This window comes from Saccopteryx leptura, chromosome 2 (assembly GCF_036850995.1).
Source record: "Saccopteryx leptura isolate mSacLep1 chromosome 2, mSacLep1_pri_phased_curated, whole genome shotgun sequence".
NCBI lineage: Eukaryota > Metazoa > Chordata > Mammalia > Chiroptera > Emballonuridae > Saccopteryx > Saccopteryx leptura.
This window is the reverse complement of record NC_089504.1, coordinates 238,625,708-238,645,880: the sequence shown is the minus strand read 5'-3', so window position 1 is coordinate 238,645,880 and position 20,173 is coordinate 238,625,708. Positions and strand designations below refer to the sequence as shown.

The window sequence follows — 20,173 nt, the reverse complement described above, 5'->3', positions numbered from 1 at the left end:
CGCATATCAATCTTTCAAAGGAGCTTATGAGATTAATGTATTTGATTAAAGTTTCTCTCTCCCTCCTTTTTTTTTTTTTTTTTTTTTTTTACTGGGTGGATAGTACATTGGCTGCTGCTTAATCCCACAGCTAATGGGAACTTCTTGATGCTGACAGCCAATTTCCATTTCAATCAAGTTAAAGAGAGGTGGTAAACCAGAACTTGATTGAAAGCTATGGCATCTAGCGCCACCTACTGTTCTACTGCTGCATCGCTACCACTGCTGAGGAGTTTGGGGTTCGTGTATCTGGTACTATTTTCCTAATCTCACTCACGCTATATTTTTCATTTATAAATTGTGACCCCAATTTTGTGAAAACTCCAGAGACTTGATGTAGTGACAAGGACAGTAACACATTCAGTTCACAAAGCCGTCTGTATCAAGCATGCCTCTTCCTCTCTGCGCCCTCACAGCTGGTCGGCGAAGACTGGTCCAGTGCCAGGTGGGAGCCCTGGGGTACAGAGGAAGTGACTGACCTGATGTCACACAGCTAGTGGAACAAGAAGCTGGGACTCTGAATCCACATCCTGCTCTCCCCCTGCACCTGCCCCTCCTCCACCTCCGGTTCACACCCTGTCAAGCCCCTCAGCACACAATTCCCATGCCTGCCAGGAACGCCAGCGCCTAATGTAGATCTCACTAGAAGTGAGGAGGAGGTTGAGGGGAGGGCGATGTCGCCTCCCACGGAAGAAAAACCAGTAATACAGTCCTTTCAACTTGGACTTGCTCTGCACCTGGATGTCGGTTCCTCCTCCCCCAGGTCCGAGGCGCCCTGCCCACCCACCATCCATAATAACGACTCTGCCTTTGTCAGCCTGGACTATCCGCCCTCTCTCCATGTTCCTTCAGTACCATCTTTCTCACTCATCTTCCTTCTCAGCACACGGGGATGCTGTAAGAAACAAAGAATGGGATAATGTCTTTCCCGCTGATGTGAAGGATTGGAAAAGACCGTCTTTTCAGGGAGGCTAAAGAGTTAAGAACCCAAGTTTTAAATACAAAGAGGCTGAATGTACCAGTCAGAGCTCTTCAGAGAAACAAAACCAACAGCATGCGTTTGGATGCTAGATATCGACACAGACACAAAGAGATTTATGATAAAGAACCGGTTCCCACAGTTACAGAGGCTTCACAAGTCCCAAGATCTGCAGGTGGCAAACTAGAGACCCAGAAGAGCGGATGGTGTAAGTTCCAGTCTGAAAGCTTGCAGGCTCAAGACCCAGAAAGAGTCAATGTTTCAAGTTCAAGTCTGAAAGCAGGAAAAACACTGCTGTCCTAGCTCTATCTCAAAGGCAGTCAAGCAAGACGAGTTCCCTCTTATCCGGGGCAGCCTCGGGGACCTGGGCTCTCCCCGTATTTCCCACCTCCGCCCATGCTCCCACTCTGAACGTCAGCAGGAAGCCGGGCCCTGCCTGTACGCCCAGAGCACCCAGTCCTCGAGGTTCTCCTGTTTTCCTCACACTGAAAGATAACCCCAAGGAAATCAACTGCAGCGAAGAAAAATTTGAGAGCGAGCTTGCAGCCATTTTGTCCCCCCTCCAATTTTATATTATATACGATCCCAAATCTATATATAAATTGCAAGACTAGTCAATGGACAATCATATAGATTTAACCTAAATTCACTGTTATCATTTTGCCTTGCTTTCACATTTTGCCATGGTATATATATATAGATATTTAAGTGTATATGTGTGTTTATATGTGCATATATAACATATATATATGTATATCATATATTTTAACTGAGCCCTTGGAGAGTTAGTTGCAGTCACTTCATACCTAAATACTTCAGCATGTGTTACCTAAGGACCTCTTCTTCATAAACACAATACAATTAATACAGAAATGTCCCAAACCCAATACCCTTCCCTAATATTCAGTTCATATATGAATTTCCCCACTTGCCCCAGGAATGCCCTCTCTAGTTTTGTCTTTTCCGTCCAGCATCCAATGGGGGGAGGGGGTTACACATTGCATCTTCGTCTCATGTCCCCTTATTTTGCCTTTTTTCCTCTTTCATGACACTGTGGAAGCCACAGAGGTGTGTCCCTTGGATCTCTCTCCAGGAAAGCAGTTGACATTCAGCCACAAGGAGTGCAGGAAGCCGAGAGCTTCCAGCTGTTGGAGCTTCTGGGATCCGCTGTGGCTTTGATGCTGAGGCCAGGGTCCACCTAGCAACCCCTGGTCAGTGAGCTCTGGCCACTTCTGCCCTACGCCTGCGCTCCCACAGTGGGTGACCGTGCTCTGAGCTCCCTGCTGCCTTGGCTGAGAGTTCTGTCATCTCCCCGTCACGATCCCGGTCTCCCTCTGCGCGACCCTGCTCTCTCCCTCTTTTCTCTCTCACAGGCTTACCCAGTTAGCCTTTGCCTTCCCGCCTCAGCGCCTGCGTCCCAGAGGCCCCAACCCTTAGGGAAAAGGTTGACGTTTTCTAAGAGTCCAGGGCATCTGTTCTCCAGAACAACCCTCACTTTTTATTTCTCGGGTTGTTCCCTCGTGATCCGATCCAGACTGGGCATTATGGGCAGGAAGATTGTCAGGGGTCACCAGGTCCTCCCCAGTACATCACTTGGGGGCACGTGGCGTCTGTCTGTCCCAGTCACTGGCGATGCTAAGTGTGCTCACATTAGTTCAGGTGGTGTCTGCCAGACCTCACCATTATGTACACAACTCATTCCACTCATAATTAGTAATTAACCTACAGAGTTTAACCCTGAGGCTGTGACGCCATCACCTCTTCACTCATTCAGTAATGACAAGCTGAACTCAGGGCCAGGCACCATGCCAGGAGTTAGAGGTGAGCAGCTTCTGTCCCAGGGGTCCCCATAATCACCTCTCTTCCCCCAGAGGATTCTCAGCGAAGGACCCAGTGACCTTCCCCAGAGGAGTCCCCTTTTCCACCACCCCTCCCCACCAATCCCTAACCTCCTTTCTCCTGGGTCCACAGGACAATGAGAGAAAGACAGAGTGTGACTCAGAGTACTCTCTAAAGGATGCAACCTGCCTTCAGCAAAGAGAGTCTTTAAAGAATTCAATAGCACACTCCATCATATTTCCGCCTGAAGGGGCTACATATGAGCAAGGTCACTAGTTCCAAGTTATCCCTACAGAGGTAGGGCCCTGCCTTATACCCTTATGAGAACAGAACCGGACTCTCCCCAAAGGAAAGTGACCATCACCACCATTAAACCAACAAAAGCTTCAATATCAGTGCGCACGCTCAGCTCTCCCGGCTGGCGTGTAGATCTTTGCCTTGGAGATCCGGCCCACTCTCTGCCTCATTCTGTTCAGCCTCTCCATAACGAGTCTGAAATTTGTCAACAACCCTACTGCTCGCTCCCAGTTCTCTCTTGCAAACACTCTCCCCTCCCCCTCACCACTTGGCAGAACATCCCAGCTGTTCCCCTGATGTCTGTATCAGCCCGAGTACATTTAGCAGGAATTCATTTCCATCTTAATCTGATTCTGGGAAGTAGATCATATTATAAGAAATAACAAAGATGGGTTTGGAACAGTCTCACATAAAAGACAAGAGAACAGCAGATATTTAAAAGATTGGCTTTCCGGCCATGACCTCCGACAAGTCATTCTGATTTTCTGTCGTAGGAAAATGGTTGTGGCGAAATCTAACAAAACTCAGCAGGCAAGCTTTGGAGGTAATGTCTGTAAATTAACAACTAGTAACCTCTGCCCCTTATTTAGTTCCCCGTATGCAAGATGCTGGGGGAGGGGTGCAGAATGAGGTAGAATTAAGAACACATGCCTTGATGCCACTTGAACTTGAGTGCAGAACCAGACTCAGCCTCTTGACAGCATGTTGCTTTTACCTTTAGAAGCCTCAGGTTGCTCCTCTATAAAATGGGAAGAGTAAGATGGCAAGGGCTGAACAGAATCATGCGTTTCAAATACGAGCACACTCAGTAGGACCATGGGCCACGTAGATGAACAATAGGGTTACCGGTAGACAGTCGTAGCTCCATTTCACAGATGGGGAAACAGACTCAGGAAGGATATGTAACTTACCCAAGACTACCGAACACATAAGTGACAGAGCCTGGACCCCAACCTGAGTCTTTCCGACAACAAAGCTCTTTCTGTTTCTTCCCGCCACCCCCCACTTCTCGGCCGTCACGCTAAACCAGATCACTTCCAAATGCTACTGTTTAAACCAGGGGTCTCAAACTCAACTCAGCATGTGGGCTGCAGAGCAAGATCACAGCCATTTGGCGGGCCGCACTAGGTCTACAAAAGGCAACTGTTACGCAACACTTCTCACTGCAGTTGAAAACAAAAAAAAAAATCAGTACAAAATTGTTTGGCGGGCCGTGAATTTGAGACCCCTGGTTTAAACAGTCCCAGCATATGAATATTAAATGTGCATATACCGCCCCCCCAAAATCATCCCCACCTAAGTCTTCACTGTGAGTCTGCGCCCTTCCCGTCCCCACACACATATCAGCCTGTACCCAGACATGGCACAGAGCGTCGTGTGGCCCTGCTCGCAGAGACCCACTCACAGGTCAGTCGGAGAAAGGACACATGCTGTGGGGGAAAGCAGGGAAGGCAGGGACTTGACTTTGTTTTCCAGGAAACAAAAAAATGAAGGCATCCCCCACGCTTTGCAAAGCATTGGAGAAATGGAAAGCTCTTAAGGCCAAGGACACTCCCACAGGAAGCAAGGACAGAAAATTCAAGTCAACCATACTATGAAGGCTTTTATGAAACCCGGCTGGGAGCAGCCACAGAATGCAAGACAAATGCAAGACAAAGGACAAAGGAAGAGATGGTGATGGAGTTACACTGAGCTTTTTATTTTCTCCTAATTTATTTTTTAAATCTTTTCCTGATTTTCTACAACGTCCATTCGTTAGTCTCAGAACCGGAACACAATCTGAAATGCAGAGTTGAACTGCAAGTGTGTTACCTGGTCAGAGAGACGCATATATCAACATCAGTAGGGAGGAAATACGTAACCCCAGGCTCCTTATCAATGATAAGGACCCAAAGGGCCTGAGACATGCAACAGCCAAGTCCTCAGGCACCAGGAGGTGGTCTTGAAAGAGCTGCCATATACAACGCTTCCCAGGGAAAGAAACTGGCAGAAGTCAGAGGATTCTGGATCCCGGGTTTTATTAATGAGGTTGGGGGTTAGGAGGAAGGTAGAAGGGAGAAAGAATTCTGGATATGTACCACAGCCATGGAAAATTCTGGGAATCTCAGGCTTAGCATCAAATGATAAGACATACACAAAGTGTAAAGGTGTCCTTCATTAAAGAAAGAACCAGCTTGATAGCCCAAAAGTAGCTGGTCAGCACCTCCAGCCAAAGAATTTGCATAAGCTATAACCATGGTCACTTGTTTTTGACCTTCATTTCCATTTCCTGCGCCACACGGGGGCTGATCCTTGTGAGCTGCATTTCCCAGGCACCCTTGCAGCGGGCTTCCAGGGAGGTGGGAGCACCTGCCCTCTTTGCTAACATCTAGCTTGTCCTGCCATCCCTCACTGGGCCTTTCAGCTCTTCCAACACCTTTGGAACTGCTCCCCTGTGTAAAATTCCCTGTATGGAACCCCCTTGCATGATTTCCTGCATAGACACTGCATGATACAGTGTCGCAAAACCATCATTCCAAACACGTGGATGACTCAATTTAAAATCGCATTGAAAAACTACATTTTGCTTATAGTGTTAGAATTAGTCAGAACTGCTTTACAAACATGAAAAACACTATTATTTTATTACAGAAGTAATACATATATGTAAATTATATTAAAATTAGGGAAAAAGGATAACCAAAATTAAAAATAATTTATGTATAACTCAAACACCTGAGATAATATCACTATTGATAGTTCGTTACATTTACTTCCAGCTTTTTAAATTACACATATACTTTGCCATATGTCAATATTTTAAATTATTTTGATTGATTGATTTGAGAAAGAGAGAGAGAAACATTGATTTGTTGTTCCACTTATTCTGCATTCACTGTGGCGTATCGAACGACACTCTAACCTACTGAGCTACCTGGCCGGGGCCACCATATATCAATGTTTCAAGATGTAATTTGTATCAGGTTATATAAACTTTTAGAAATTTCTATAGCTTTTATAAATATAAATTTTAAAACTCTCTATTATTTAAGTTCTTTATGTTTTGTAACATGTACATTGATAGCAACATTAAATAGTCACACCAAATTCGGCCCTGGCCGGTTGGCTCAACGGTAGAGCGTCGGCCTGGCGTGCGGGGGACCCGGGTTCAATTCCCGACCAGGGCACATAGGAGAAGCGCCCATTTGCTTCTCCACCCCCCCCCTCCTTCCTCTCTGTCTCTCTCTTCCCCTCCCGCAGCCAAGGCTCCATTGGAGCAAGGATGGCCCAGGCGCTGGGGATGGCTCCTTGGCCTCTGCCCCAGGTGCTAGAGTGGCTCTGGTCGCAGCAGAGCGATGCCCCGGAGGGGCAGAGCATCTGGGCAGAGCGTTGCCCCTGGTGGGCGTGCCGGGTGGATCCCGGTCGGGCGCATGCGGGAGTCTGTCTGACTGTCTCTCCCTGTTTCCAGCTTAAAAAAAAAAACAAAAGAAAACAACAAATAGTCACACCAAATTCAAAGGCATCGTAGACCGTTGTCTGGCTAGACCATAATCTATCCCCCCAGTGCCTACTGCTCAGCATTAAGATGTTTTTCACTATTGTTCACACTGCTGTAATAGACATCCTCATGGCGGTCTTTTCATCCTTGCTGCACAATTCCCTTGGATAGAAGTAGAATTGCTGGTGCAAAAGGAAGTTATTTTTAAGGCTTGTCATACATATGGTGAAAAGTGCCACCCAGCAAGGCTTGTAAAGACAGTGATTCTTGGATGCTCTGTAAACTTTTCATTGTGTTAGCATCAAAGGTTGCTTGTAAGTGTCCTGGCAAGAAGAACTCCCTCACTCAAAGCCAGTTATTACTGCTGGCTTGTTATAATGGTAATTAAACAGGTCATGACACAAATGGTTTTCTGAGAATCCAACGAAATGCTGATATAACTGCAGGGCTGGAAGCTCTTATCCCGCTAAAGTTTTGTGCCACATCGAGGACACAACCTGGCTTTGCTGCTATAAATTGCTCAGCACCACTTCCAGCCAATACAAATTCACTCTCTTCCAATTGTGTGAATTCCTGGTGCACAGGCAACTAAAATTAGATGGGATTTGTTGGGATGAGGTGGGGGAATTGCTTGAAATTTGGACAGTGTAGTAGTTTCTTCATGAGGGTAAAACTTGGGACATTTAAGAGCCTGATGGGTTCACAACCACGACATCAAGCAGGGCTTGCTTCGGTCATGTATTTTCAAATTATCTGGCAGGGAAATTTGGCTGTGTTTGTTTTTTTCTTTGTTCATAAATATGTTTTCTCATTGCTGTCCCTACAAAATGCACCAGGCTAGGGGGCATCTGCTTGTGACAGCCTGAGAGGGGAAATGGAGGGGAAAGAGGACTAGTTAAAATCATTCTTGATCTGTTGACTGCCTCAGCGCACCAGGGGACATATTTCAAAGAGAAATTTTATGGTTGCAGAAAATAGAAAAGCCACTTCAAACTGGCTTAAATAATAAAGGAACTGTTATAAAAGGTCCAGGTTCCAGTGAAGCCTGACCAGTTCAATGAGGTACCATATGACAACCTCTCCTTTGGTTCTCCTCTCTGTTTTTCCCGACATTATTTTTCAACTGGGGGATGGCTCCCTTCATGGTCACAAATTGGCTGCCAGCAACTCCCATAAATGTCTTCCCCTCTCTTCATAGTCAATAATGAAAGAAAACTTCTCTGGCTGTGATTCCATACCATAGCTAGGAATTGTGCTTCCTAGAAGCCCCTGGCAAACGTCTGCTTACATCTCATTAGCTAAACTGGGTCACATGACCATCCCCAGACCAATCACTGGATGCTTGATCTTTTTGGCAATGGGACCCTGGTATTGGTACCATGGGTATCTCCCTAGGTGCAGAAGGTCTCAGCAGGGAACTGGTATCAAGAGGGAGGGTGAAGGGATATTGGGAGCATGAGAAAAGCAAATGTCTATTACCTAGAATTTTTTAAAAGGTACTCATGGAGATCTTTACATGCCTCCTTGGAGGTCTGTCTCTGCACCCACTTCATCCATCCCTCAAGTGAAAACTGATGGTTTTGCCATCAATTTTCAGCCTAGGGTTCAAGTTGAAACACCTTGGTATACTGAGATGAGCAAGATGTATTACCTATGTCATTTCTAATAATAGCTAAAGAGATAAAGTTTATAAACGATTTCATTGTTTCATATCTAGTTCCACTTATGCAAGGCGATCCCAGATACTTTCTTTTGTATCCTATCTACACTATTTAGTGGAGGAAAAGGAGCTGCAATTATGAGACACTCTGGGGAACTGCCACGGACTCTACACCAGTGATCTGAGCTGCCACGCACAGGACTGGGTGAACCAGGAATAAAGTGGCTGAGAATCAAACAGCTCCCTCCCCTGCTGCAGACTCCAAGCAACCCCCACACACACACACACACACATCATTCAACTCTGACACAGCTACACGCCTCACCTTCCATTGAAAAGCCCAGAGAAGCAGGCAGCATGCCCAATCTCGTTGCAGAGACCATGAGCAATGACAGCCGTGGGGAAGACACTGTGTCTCCTGACGCATGTCCACGTTATGATCTGTTAGTGAGTGCCTGACCTCCCTCTGATCTTCAGGGTTAACACAACACCGACACCCTCACTACAGTACCTGCCATCAGCCTTTGTCAAATTTCACCTGGCCATTTACTTTAAAAAGTCTTTTCTCTTTGTTATACAACTGATTAATACCTGTTGCAGACTGATAGGAAACTCACATAAGCGAAGAAGAAATGAAATTTGTCATAATTTTACCCCAAGAGATAATCACTGCATTTGGGGGGCCTGGGCTTTCCATATCTTTTGATATGTGTACATCCACATAGGTCATTAAAAAGAAACCAGAATTATCTGATATATATGACTTTGGAACATGTCTTCCCACTCAAAAACTCAAACAGCTCTGTTTATATCAGTGGTAGTCAACCTGGTCCCTACTGCCCACTAATGGGCGTTCCAGCTTTCATGGTGGGTGGTAATGGAGCAACCAAAGTATAAATAAAAAGATAGATTTAACTATAGTAAGTTGTTTTATAAAGATTTATTCTGCCAAACTTAGCGAAAATCCGACATAAAGTACTTGGTAAGTAATTATTATTATATGCTTTAACTTGCTGTAACTCTGCTTTATAAATTTTATAAAGTAAAGTTACTTCCCTACTTTATAAATCACCATTACTGTGGAACCGGTGGGCGGTTAGAAAATGTTACTACTAACAGAGATACAAAAGTGAGCGGTGGGTATAAAAAGGTTGACTACCCCTGGTTTATATCAATAAATATACTTACATAATCATACTGTCATTATATTTAATTGCTGCATGCATTCTATTGTTCAGATGCAGCATGATTATTTAAAGTAAATAGGTGGCTTCCAGGAGTTTGCTCTTACAAGCAGCGTCCAGCGAGCAGTTTGTGGATGCGCCTCTGTGCCCTGCGGGGGTACTCCCAGAGGGCGCCTGACAGCAGACTTGTTTGTCCACGGGCAGGCACGCTCTTACAGCATTTAGTTCGCACTGATGGATCATCCTTCAGAAAAGTTGTTGCAGAGTAGTCTCCCACCAGCTTCACCTGAAAGCACTAATTTCTTGGCATTTCCTTTTCTTAAAAAGAAAATAATAACCCTGCCCTGGCCGGGTACTCAGTTGGTTAGAGCATCTTCTCGATATGCCAAGGACGTGGGTTCAATCCCCATTCAGAGCACAGACAAGAATCAACCAATGAATGCATAAATAAGTAGAACAATAAATCAAAGTCTCTCTCTCTCTCTCTCTCTCTCCTTTCCTCTCTCTAAAATCAGTCGATCAATAAAAATTTTAAATCCTAATGTTGTAGGAATTAATCTCAGGACAGAATAATCCAGGTAATAGTTTTGTTCTTGTTTCACCAAAATGGTGGCTGAAAAAAGTGACTTATATTAAAATATGGCTAATTTAACTCTCTTTTTTTATGGTGAGCTGGTATCAACTTCTGGGTAATGAAGTTAAGTCTTGGGAGGTTTCCCCTACGACCAGGCAAGGGGAAAGGGAAAGATACACAAGGAAAACCCATGAGCAACTACCTGGATGATTCGCTCATGCTCATTAAGTCCTGGGGGGGGGGGGGGGGAGAAAGCCTATTTGCATTTTTACAATAAGGAGCTTCAGCTCTGAATCAGCTGCCCTTGCCACCAACAATGACTAACCTTTATTTGCATATTACACTAATAATAGAAGCCTTCATTTTTCAAATGCTTGCTATGAGTCAGGAATTCGGCAATTCATCTAACTGTCAAAACAGGTGGAATTAGTCCATGCCCCCCACCCCACTCCCATCCTGTTGATGAAACTGAGACCCAGAGAGGTTGAGTAATTTGTCCAGGGTCACACAGCCAGTCACCAGACAAAAACAGGGTCAGAGTTCAGGTGTGTCAGTCTGCAAAACCCTTGCTATTTGCACTGCCCCACATGGCCCTTCTGTGGTGTAGACAAGGTTGCTGGGCTGCCCAGGACCCCTCCAACCTCATCAGACGGGCTTCACGCAGCCTGGCTCCGCTCGTGACAGTTGTACTGACACTTTTTTTCTTTCACTTCTTGGCTTCCCTTCAGGTCCCAGAGAAGCCAGTGAAAAGCATCAGGTATACAGAGAAGGAAATACTGAACCTCAAAAAGAACCTCATACGAAGCCGGTAGGTGAGCCCAACATGGAATAACCCATAGACAGCCTGGCAGAGAAGAGCAGGCTACCGGGTGGTCCCTACAAGTCCTTGCCAAGCCCTGTGCCCTGCCCCCCAACCCTGAACATTAAGCAGAAGACTTTCAAGAGGGTCATCCTGTAAGGATCCATTTCCTGTTAGGACTTTTCAAAGAGTACTTGTACCAGACTTATGTCCCCGCTCCAGCACATGCCAGTCCCCTACCCAGAATCCCCTCTGCTTTCCCTCCTGGAACCTAATGCAACTCAAGAGAGTCCCAGATGCTCCAGAAAAGTCTGTCCTCTTCACCCAGGCCCACAGCATGGTAGACGAGAGTCAGGCAGGCTTGGTCTCAGATATCGGCCCTGTGACCTACCAGCTGGTGACACTGGAGGAGTTCTGTACTCTCCCCGAGTCTGTCTCCTTACCTGTAACATGAATATACTGTACTGTGAGGCTGTCAGAAGGACTGGGTGTCATACCGCAGCTCAGGTGCCCTGGTGCAGCCTGCATCCAGACAGTGCCATTAGCGTCTCTCCCAGGCCCACACTTCCTTCCTCCGCGATCATGTGAGCACATTCCGGTCTAGGACCATATTCAACTCATCCCTATGGGGGGAGATGGGACTTGTTTTCCTCTCCCCTGAACTCCTTCCCAGGAGCTGGAATGATCCAAAGTGGGATCATAAATAGGACCTGGGCAAAGCAACTCAAGGCAGAGTACGAGACAGAGACTCTCAGCACAAAATGTGCAAGGCCGTGCTCAGGGGTTAATGCAGGCAGCGCGGAAGGTCTACGCCAGCACCCCCCTCCCCCGGAGCCAGACCACAGTGAAAATCACAGTGGGACGTTGACTCCCTTCACCTCCATCATTTGGAAGCTCCTCCTCCTCCACTGCCCACCCGCACCCCGCCCTTGACCTGTTCAGCGGCACAGCCTGACGGACCTGGATGACTAAGCCCAAGAGGAGGTGGGAAGGTGTGGGCGAGGGTGGGGAGAATGTAAGGGGGTGAAAGGGACAAAGACAGGACCCCAGACCACAGGAGGAATGGCCATGTCAGCTCCTGGATGGTCTCTGGACACCCACGGTCCATCAGAAACATAACACAAGCCATACGTGTCTTTTAAAACTTCTGAGTAGCCATACTAAAAAAAGTAAAAAAAGCCTGACCAGCCAGTGGCGCAGTGGATAGAGCATTGGACTGGGACACAGAGGACCCAGGTTTGAAACCCTGAGGTCACCAGCTTGAGTGCAGGCTCATCTGGTTTGAGCAAAGCTCACCAGCTTGAGCCCAAGGTCGCTGGCTTGAGCAAGGTGTCACTCAGTCTGCTGTAGCCTCCCCCCCCCCCCCAGGTCGAGGCATATATGAGAAAGCAATCAATGAACAACTAAGGAGACTAAGGAGCCGCAACAAAGAATTGATATTTCTCATCTCTCTCCCTTCCTTTCTGTCTGTCCCTATCTGACTCTCTCTGTCTCTGTCGCAAAAAAAAAAAAGTAAAAAGAAACTGGTGAAAATCATTCTAATAATATATTTTACTTAGTCTAATAAGTAATATTATCAATCTATCATTCATATCAATATAAAAATGTAATAAGATACTTTATTTTGTTTTGAATACATGATAAAAAGTGATTAAAAATGACAATGAAAAATTCACAGCATATTTTACCCTTAAAGCACATCTCAGTTTGAACCAAACATATTTCAAGTACTCAATAGTTGTTAATGAATTGAATTGTGCCCCTTTTAAAATTCATAGGTTGAAGACCTAACTCCCAGCGTGACTGCATATAAATATTGGACCATTAAAGAGGTCATTAAGGTTAAATGAGGTCATAATGTTAGGGTCCTAATCTAATAAGACTGGTGTCCCTATAAGAAGAGACACCAGGAATATAAGACGCAGAGGAAAGGCCATGTGAGGACCCAGCAAGAAGGTGCCCTCTGCAAGGAGAGAAGCTTCAGGAGAAACCAACCTTCCTGACACTTCGATCTTGAGCTTCCAGCCTCCCACAGTGCGAGACGAATGTCTGTTGTTTAAGCCACTCAGTCTGTGCTGCTTTGTGACAGCCTGATCACACTAACAGTCAAGATTGAGATAGTATTGCAGAAAATGTCCCCAGCTCGAGGGGTCTGATGCACCATCTCAGAGTCTTACACAAAGCCAAGCTCGGGACTGGCATGAGAACTAACTACCTGCCCATCAGACGAGAGCTGGGACCCACAAGGACTTCTGTTCGTTGTGGACATGTTGGCCTCTACAGTGTTTGAAAGCAGGCTGGAGGGCTTTTGAGGCTGATGCCTCGGGAACCTTAATGCCCCAGGGACAGGCAAGAAGTAGGGTCAGGAGGCCAAGAGTTATCTGAGTGGGGACAGCATTCATGCTAGGCAGCAAAGAGAGAGGACTGCATGGGTGAAGATGAGCCTCCCAACAGGATTTGTACTTGGAGGATATGCCAGGCTTTAGAACAGGGGTCGGGAACCTTTTTGGCTGAGAGAGCTATGAACGCCATATATTTTAAAATGTAATTCCATGAGAGCCATACAATGACCTGTGTACTTTATACATTATCCAATAAAAAATTGGTGTTGTGGCCCTGGCCGGTTGGCTCAGTGGTAGAGCGTCGGCCTGGCGTGCAGGGGTCCCGGGTTCGATTCAAGGCCAGGGCACACAGGAGAAGTGCCCATCTGCTTCTCCACCCCTCCCCCTCTCCTTCCTCTCTGTCTCTCTCTTCTCCTCCTGCAGCAAGGCTCCATTGGAGCAGAGATGGCCCAGGCGCTGGGGATGGCTCCTTGGCCTCTGCCCCAGGCGCTAGAGTGGCTCTGGTCGCAGCAGAGCGATGCCTCGGAGGGGCAGAGCATCGCCCCCTGGTGGGCAGAGCGTCGCCCCTGGTGGGCGTGCCGGGTGGATCCCGGTCGGGCACATGTGGGAGTCTGTCTGACTGTCTCTCCCCATTTCCAGTTTCAGAAAAATACCAAAAAAAAAAAAAAAAATTGGTGTTGTCCTGGAGTACAGCTGTGATTGGCTCCAGCCACCCACAACCATGAACATGAGTGGTAGGAAATGAATGGATTGTAATATATGAGAATGTTTTATATTTTTAACATTATTTTTTATTAAAGATTTGTCTGCGAGCCAAATGCAGCCATCAAAAGAGCCACATCTGGCTTGCAAGCCATAGGTTCCCGACCCCTGCTTTAGAAGAAAAGGTGCAGAGGAAAACTGGATTAGAGGTTCTGAATACAGAACTATTTGTGTGTCATGAACATTAGTCAATCAGAACAGACACTGGCCATACACAACTACTATGACCATGACAGTTCTTAATAGCTGAATTTTGTCACCCTTAAGGTACATGATTCTAACCCAGATTCCCCACCTGCGAATGCATACCAGAATCTCTAGAGCCTGGGAACTGAGAGTTTCGCAATAATCTTTATAGCAAACAGGAGCTGATAAGGGAGGTACCAACTGATACATTGATCGGTGTTAAGTCCTAGATACCAAGTCTCATTCGACCCAGCCCGAGGAGGGCAACAAGCAGTGGTGAGTCAGCTTATAACCAGAACCCACTGCTAAATTTTTAGGGCATTTGCAAGCTAATCATTAAACATAGCTATTGTTAAAAATTAAATTACATAAACTTACAATTAAATACATGATATTAAAACAAAGGTAATAATCGTTTCTCAGTCTTTTGGCTAAGATCAACAAAGGTAATAAAAACTCGAAACTCATCACTTCCTAATGATTTTATAAAATTTACTGTTGTTCTCTATGCTCTTGAGGTTACTTCTGGTTACAGTATCAGTGTGGCGGGAACAGTATAAATGGGGGGCCACTAAAAATCTCTTCCAAGCACCCCATTCACTGACACTGCGTTGGTAGCTCAGAATTAACCACGGAGGGAATAATTATGTCATCAAAATCAGCAAACACAACAAATCAGGGCTTACTTGTCCCCCACCCCCACCACACCCCACCCCAATACATGGCTGTTAACCCCCAAAATAACCAAGGTTGAATTTCCCACTAACCCAGAATAATGGAGGGGGCTTGATTCAAAGGTGATGAAGACAGCCGCTTTTCCGCATCCTTGAGTTGGCAAGGTGAGTGTGTCTCTCCTGCCAGACACACTCACCACGGCTCTAACACGAGCTCGAATTTAGCATCCTTATCGAACAGGTTAGCCTGTCCAAGGTCTGGACACGAAAGAAAATGTGGGGAAAGCCAGACAGAAAAGCCACAAGCAAAACACACACACACACACACACACACACACACACACACTCACACACACAACAACAACAACAAACAAGAAAATGTTCCACCTGGCCACTCGCCCGAATTCCACTGACATTTAAGGAATGGGCAATCCCACTTCAAAAAGAAACAACCTGTTTTCCAGCGGAAATCACCTCTTGAAAGAGATGCAAACCCCATGGCCCCATCTCCCGATATTAAATGAGGCGAATTATTAGCAAAGAAGATGTTGTCTTTTCCATTTAATGTTTTCCAAATCTGCTTTGCCTTCTCTTAGAATCTAGCCAAACACCTTGACTGTCTACAAGACTTTTATTTAATACTTCAGCCCTCTTATGATTCAATCGCACCATCCCTGGTTTCATGGCCAATTTAACATGATGATAAGAAGAATAAAAATCTAACTGCTTTCCTCTTCGCCTGTTCCACCAGATGTTCTGTGGCACTGAGCAGCACGCTGTGCCCTTACTTGCCGAATTTCTCCTAGCTGAGGCTCGCATGGGGGCATCTGCACATACCTGGTTCTTTGACTGGGTTGACTGCTGAAGCCAACAACATACCTTCCTCCAAAGCTGCCCAGTGCTTTTTACTGGGAGTGTTTTAAAGAAAATAAATGCCTCTGCAACTGAAACAGTGAAAAGTTGAGCCTGAAGCCATAGTTAAGATACAGGCAATTGCAAATGAACAGTAATGAATGAAGCCCCTCCCCCAGTGGACCCTAGCAGGATACAGACCATGCAAGTGCTTATGAGGTCTAAGACTCTGCCTTCTAGCTCATTTGATAGACAGCTGAAGCAAGGCAATTAGAAATAACAATGGTGGGTTTTGGCAAGGGAAGAAGCTATTTCCTTTGTATGAGGTTGGACACTTCTCAATTCCTCCTTAGTTTTCTGTGCTCATTAATTTTCTTTAACAAATATTTATTGAGAACTAGGTATCGCCAGGTGTGCACACCAGGCATTACTGACTGTATATACTGGAGACACAGCACTGAACAAAACAGACAAGCTTCCTGTGAATGAGAGCCAGTGATGTGTGTCATAATGGGGCAAAGACAACAAACATGACAAATAGACAGGAGTGGGGGCAGGGGGGGAGATGTTGGCTCTAGATTGTGACACAAGATGATGTGACAGTATGGTGATGTGGAGAAAGCTGCTCTTCAGTGAGAGTGGTTGGGGGCGGCCATTCTGTAAAGGGTACCCAGGACCTGGTACTTGAATCGTGAGAAAAAACCATTCTCATAAAGATATTGAGGGGAGAGAGAGAATATTTCAGAAGACAAGAGGTCGGTGGGTGCCATCGTTGAAATAAGATGGAAACATTGGAGAAACTGAAAGAAGGCCGTGTGGCTGGAGCAGAGTGAGAGAGGGTGAGAGGACCAGCAGATGAAATTAGAGAGATGGGCAAGGGACAGACCATACAAGGCCTTGGGCCTCCTAGGCCAAGGTGAAAAGTTTGGGTTTTGGTCTAAGTGCAATGAGAACCCACTGGAGGGATCTGGACAAGAAAAGGAGAGAATCAGATTTTTATTTTATTTTATTTTATTTTTTTGTATTTCTCCGAAGCTGGAAACGGGGAGAGACAGCCAGACAGACTCCCACATGTGCCCGACAGGGATCCACCGGCACGCCCACCAGGGGCGACGCTCTGCCCACCAGGGGGCGATGCTCTGCCCCTCCGGGGCGCCGCTCTGCCGCGACCAGAGCCACTCTAGCACCTGAGACAGAGGCCAAGGAGCCATCCCCAGCGCCCGGGCCATCTTTGCTCCAGTGGAGCCCCGGCCGCGGGAGGGGAAGAGAGAGACAGAGAGGAAGGGGGGGGGGTGGAGAAGCAAATGGGCACTTCTCCTATGTGCCCTGGCCAGGAATCGAACCTGGGTCCCCCGCACGCCAGGCCGACGCTCCACCACTGAGCCAACCGGCCAGGGCCAGAGAATCAGATTTTTAAAAGAATATTCCACCTGCCGCATAGAGACCAGCTGGGAGGATATGGTATGAGCTGACCATTGCTTGCAAATAGCAGTGAACTAGACAGTAGTAGATGAATTCAGGATTTATTTGGAGCCACCAGACTAGCTAACGGATTGGATGTAGGAGATGAGGGAAAAGGCAGGATCATCGTGCTACCGCGACATGTTTTTCTTCTTTCTGCCTCCCCTCACTGGGATATAAAATCTGTCACCTCCTAGATTATACAATGTCTACTTTCATGGTCCCCGAGATGAATTCTTTTGTCCATCCGTAGAACTTAGTTAACAATAAGGGGGAAGCCTGTATATTAACTTAGAGGGGAAGTGAGTAAGGGAGATGGATTAGATATAAATCTGTGGGATGAATCAGTTGATGAGATGGCTGGCCCATTGCTATCTCTATCAGACTTTTTAGGTGAGCCCACTGAGCTCTCCCTTCCCACTGCATGCAAGCAGGACTGTCCACTCAGGTTTATTGGTTAATGGCCCTACAACAGAGCCTGCCTGGCCTCTGAATATTTGGTCATAAAATAGGCGCTCAATAAATATTTGCTGACGCTTCCCTGAGGGAGGCAGGAACGGTCTTGTTGACCCATTTCCTAGATGAGAAAACTGAGACCCAGAGAAGTTCAGAGATTTGCTTGAAGTCATTGTATCAGTTAGTTATAGCCACACAACATCACTTCAAAAGCTCAGGGACTTAAAATAAGCATTTATTACTGATTACGAGTCTACAGTTTAGCTGGGAGATTCTCCGGTCTCAGTTGGGCTCCCCTGAGCGCCTGTAATCAGCTGAGGGCTGGGTAGGAGACTCAGCTGATCTTGGTTGGGCTCCCTCATATGTTTGGAGGACACCAGCCAAAGGCAGGTCTAGGATGGCTTTGGCCCAAGCAACATAGTCTCTCATTCTCAAGCAGGTTAGCCGGGGCTTGTTCTGGGGTGGCAGGATTGTGGGAGAAAAAGGAAGTGTGTTGGTTCTCTTGAGCTTCAGGCGAGGAACTGACCAAACAGCACTTCCACCATACTCCTGCAGCCACAGTGAGTCATAGACCCAGCCCAGATTACAGGGGGGAAGACAGACCCCACTTCTTTGGCAAAGTCACACCGCAAAAGGGTAGAGATTTAGGGTCTTGTTTCCACCAGAGAGCCAATCTGAGCTGGCCTTTGACACAGGAGCTGGCTGGTATCACAAAGATAACCTGTTGAAGGCACTCTAGGGAATGTAAAGTGGGAAGCACATCGAGAACCAAGCAGGCAGCAGTGAGAGTAGAAGCTGCACGGCTAAGAGGAAGGGAGGCCAGGGGGGCTGTGGGGAGTGGAGCGGAAGCCCAAGGCGGAAGGGTAGAATGGCTGCCCGTGATCAGACACTACAACTAGAGGAAAGACAGGCAAGAAACCAATGGGAAGTTGGAGGAGAACAGACCAAGCACAAAAGAAGAAAGCCCTTGAGTAATACTCAACTTGAAGACTTTCAAACGCCTGCTACTGAGCTTCCTGCAGCTTCTGTCTTCTGGAGGAACTCTCCTTACGGGGTGCCTGATCTTTGATCTTAGACTCCCATGCGGTATCTCAGATCCTCTGTCACCCTCACATGTACTCTTACAATAAACCCCCCTCCTGACTGTGCTAGCTGCCAACCATGGAGCTTGACTAAAATGATTTCTTAGTCCACAAAGACAGAGAAATCAAGAGGCAATGTGACACTTTGATCACCTCACCCTATTTCTTGGGCTGTTCTATGAGCTAACGGTGTGTTAGAGGGGACATTCACTTTGAGATGTGGTTGTATCTGAGCTAGCAGGTAGACTGAGCTTCTCCCAACTAATTTTTTAAACCAGAACACATGAAACTAATAATTTCATAAAAGTTAGGTCCAGAATGATAGCTGAATATATACTCACACTCCACTCCTGTGCCCCATACAGACTAATGGATCGCAGCACTCTTTCCATTTGAACCCAGAGTTGGTCTCACAATTTCTCTAAACCCAGCACTCCAAGCAGCCACCACTATTGATTAGAGTTGTAACATGGGGTTTAATTTATTTGTCATCTCTAAATTAGAAGACTCAAAATACACTTTGGTATCTGTAATGACACCTTATTAACCCAAATTGAGGGTTGAAGTATAAGAGACCAGCAGGAGAAATAGACCTAAGTCAAATCCCTTTATGAATGAGGCTGCTTTTAATTAGTGAATTTAAAATAGTTGGAAAATCTGTCAGCTTTTTTTTTTTTTTTTTTTTTTTTGGATTTTTCTGAAGTTGGAAATGGGGAGGCAGTCAGACTGACTCCCGCATGCGCCCGACCGGGATCCACCCGGCATGCCCACCAGGGGGCAATGCTCTGCCCATCTGGGGCGTTGCTCTGTTGCAACCAGAGCCATTCTAGCACCTGAGGCAGAGGCCACAGAGCCATCTTCAGCACCCGGGCCAACTTTGCTCCAATGGAGCCTTGGCTGCAGGAGGGGAAGAGAGAGACAGAGCAAAAGGAGAGGGGGAGGGGTGGAGAAGCAGATGGGTGCTTCTCCTGTGTGCCCTGGCCGGGAATCGAACCCAGGACTCCTGCACGCCAGGCCGACGCTCTACCACAGAGCCAACTGGCCAGGGCCGAAAATTTGTCATTGATCTCAGACATTTACTGACTGTTCTCAGTCACTTCTACATCTCGTCATTCAACACCTAGAACCTCTGCATCCATAGCCTGTAAGCCAGAACTTTGTCATTTAGAAGTTCAAACCTGATTCTTCCCACTGCCCCCTACCCTACCTAGACTTGCCTCAAAGCCCCAGCATGGTTGAAGAACATGGATTTATATACTGGTCAATACCTTGGATGCAGGCATAGCAAAGGCTTCTGAATTGTGCCTTATGAATCATTCAAAGACCTTAGTCTCCCCACCTTGCATCACCCCCACAGACTGCAGCCAGCAGGCAGACATCAGTACAGGCAAATGCTCGACCCCACATCCTTAGCCCAGAACTGATAAACACAGCCACACACCCAAAGGGTAAGTCACTGCTGAGGGCTGGAGCAACCTGGCTCAAGTTAATTGCATTTTTATCATCTTG

General features: G+C 46.6%; 1 protein-coding gene across 2 annotated transcripts in view; it reads left to right on the top strand.

Moving 5' to 3' along the window:
* The window catches only part of CCDC60 (coiled-coil domain containing 60), a 143,706-nt gene that overhangs the window by 50,698 nt on the left and 72,835 nt on the right, over positions 1 to 20,173 (top strand). For both annotated transcript variants that reach the window (XM_066365977.1, XM_066365978.1), the window contains one exon: positions 10,779 to 10,858. In XM_066365977.1, the coding sequence (XP_066222074.1) occupies positions 10,779 to 10,858 (80 nt within the window). The remainder of the gene's footprint in view (positions 1 to 10,778; positions 10,859 to 20,173) is intronic.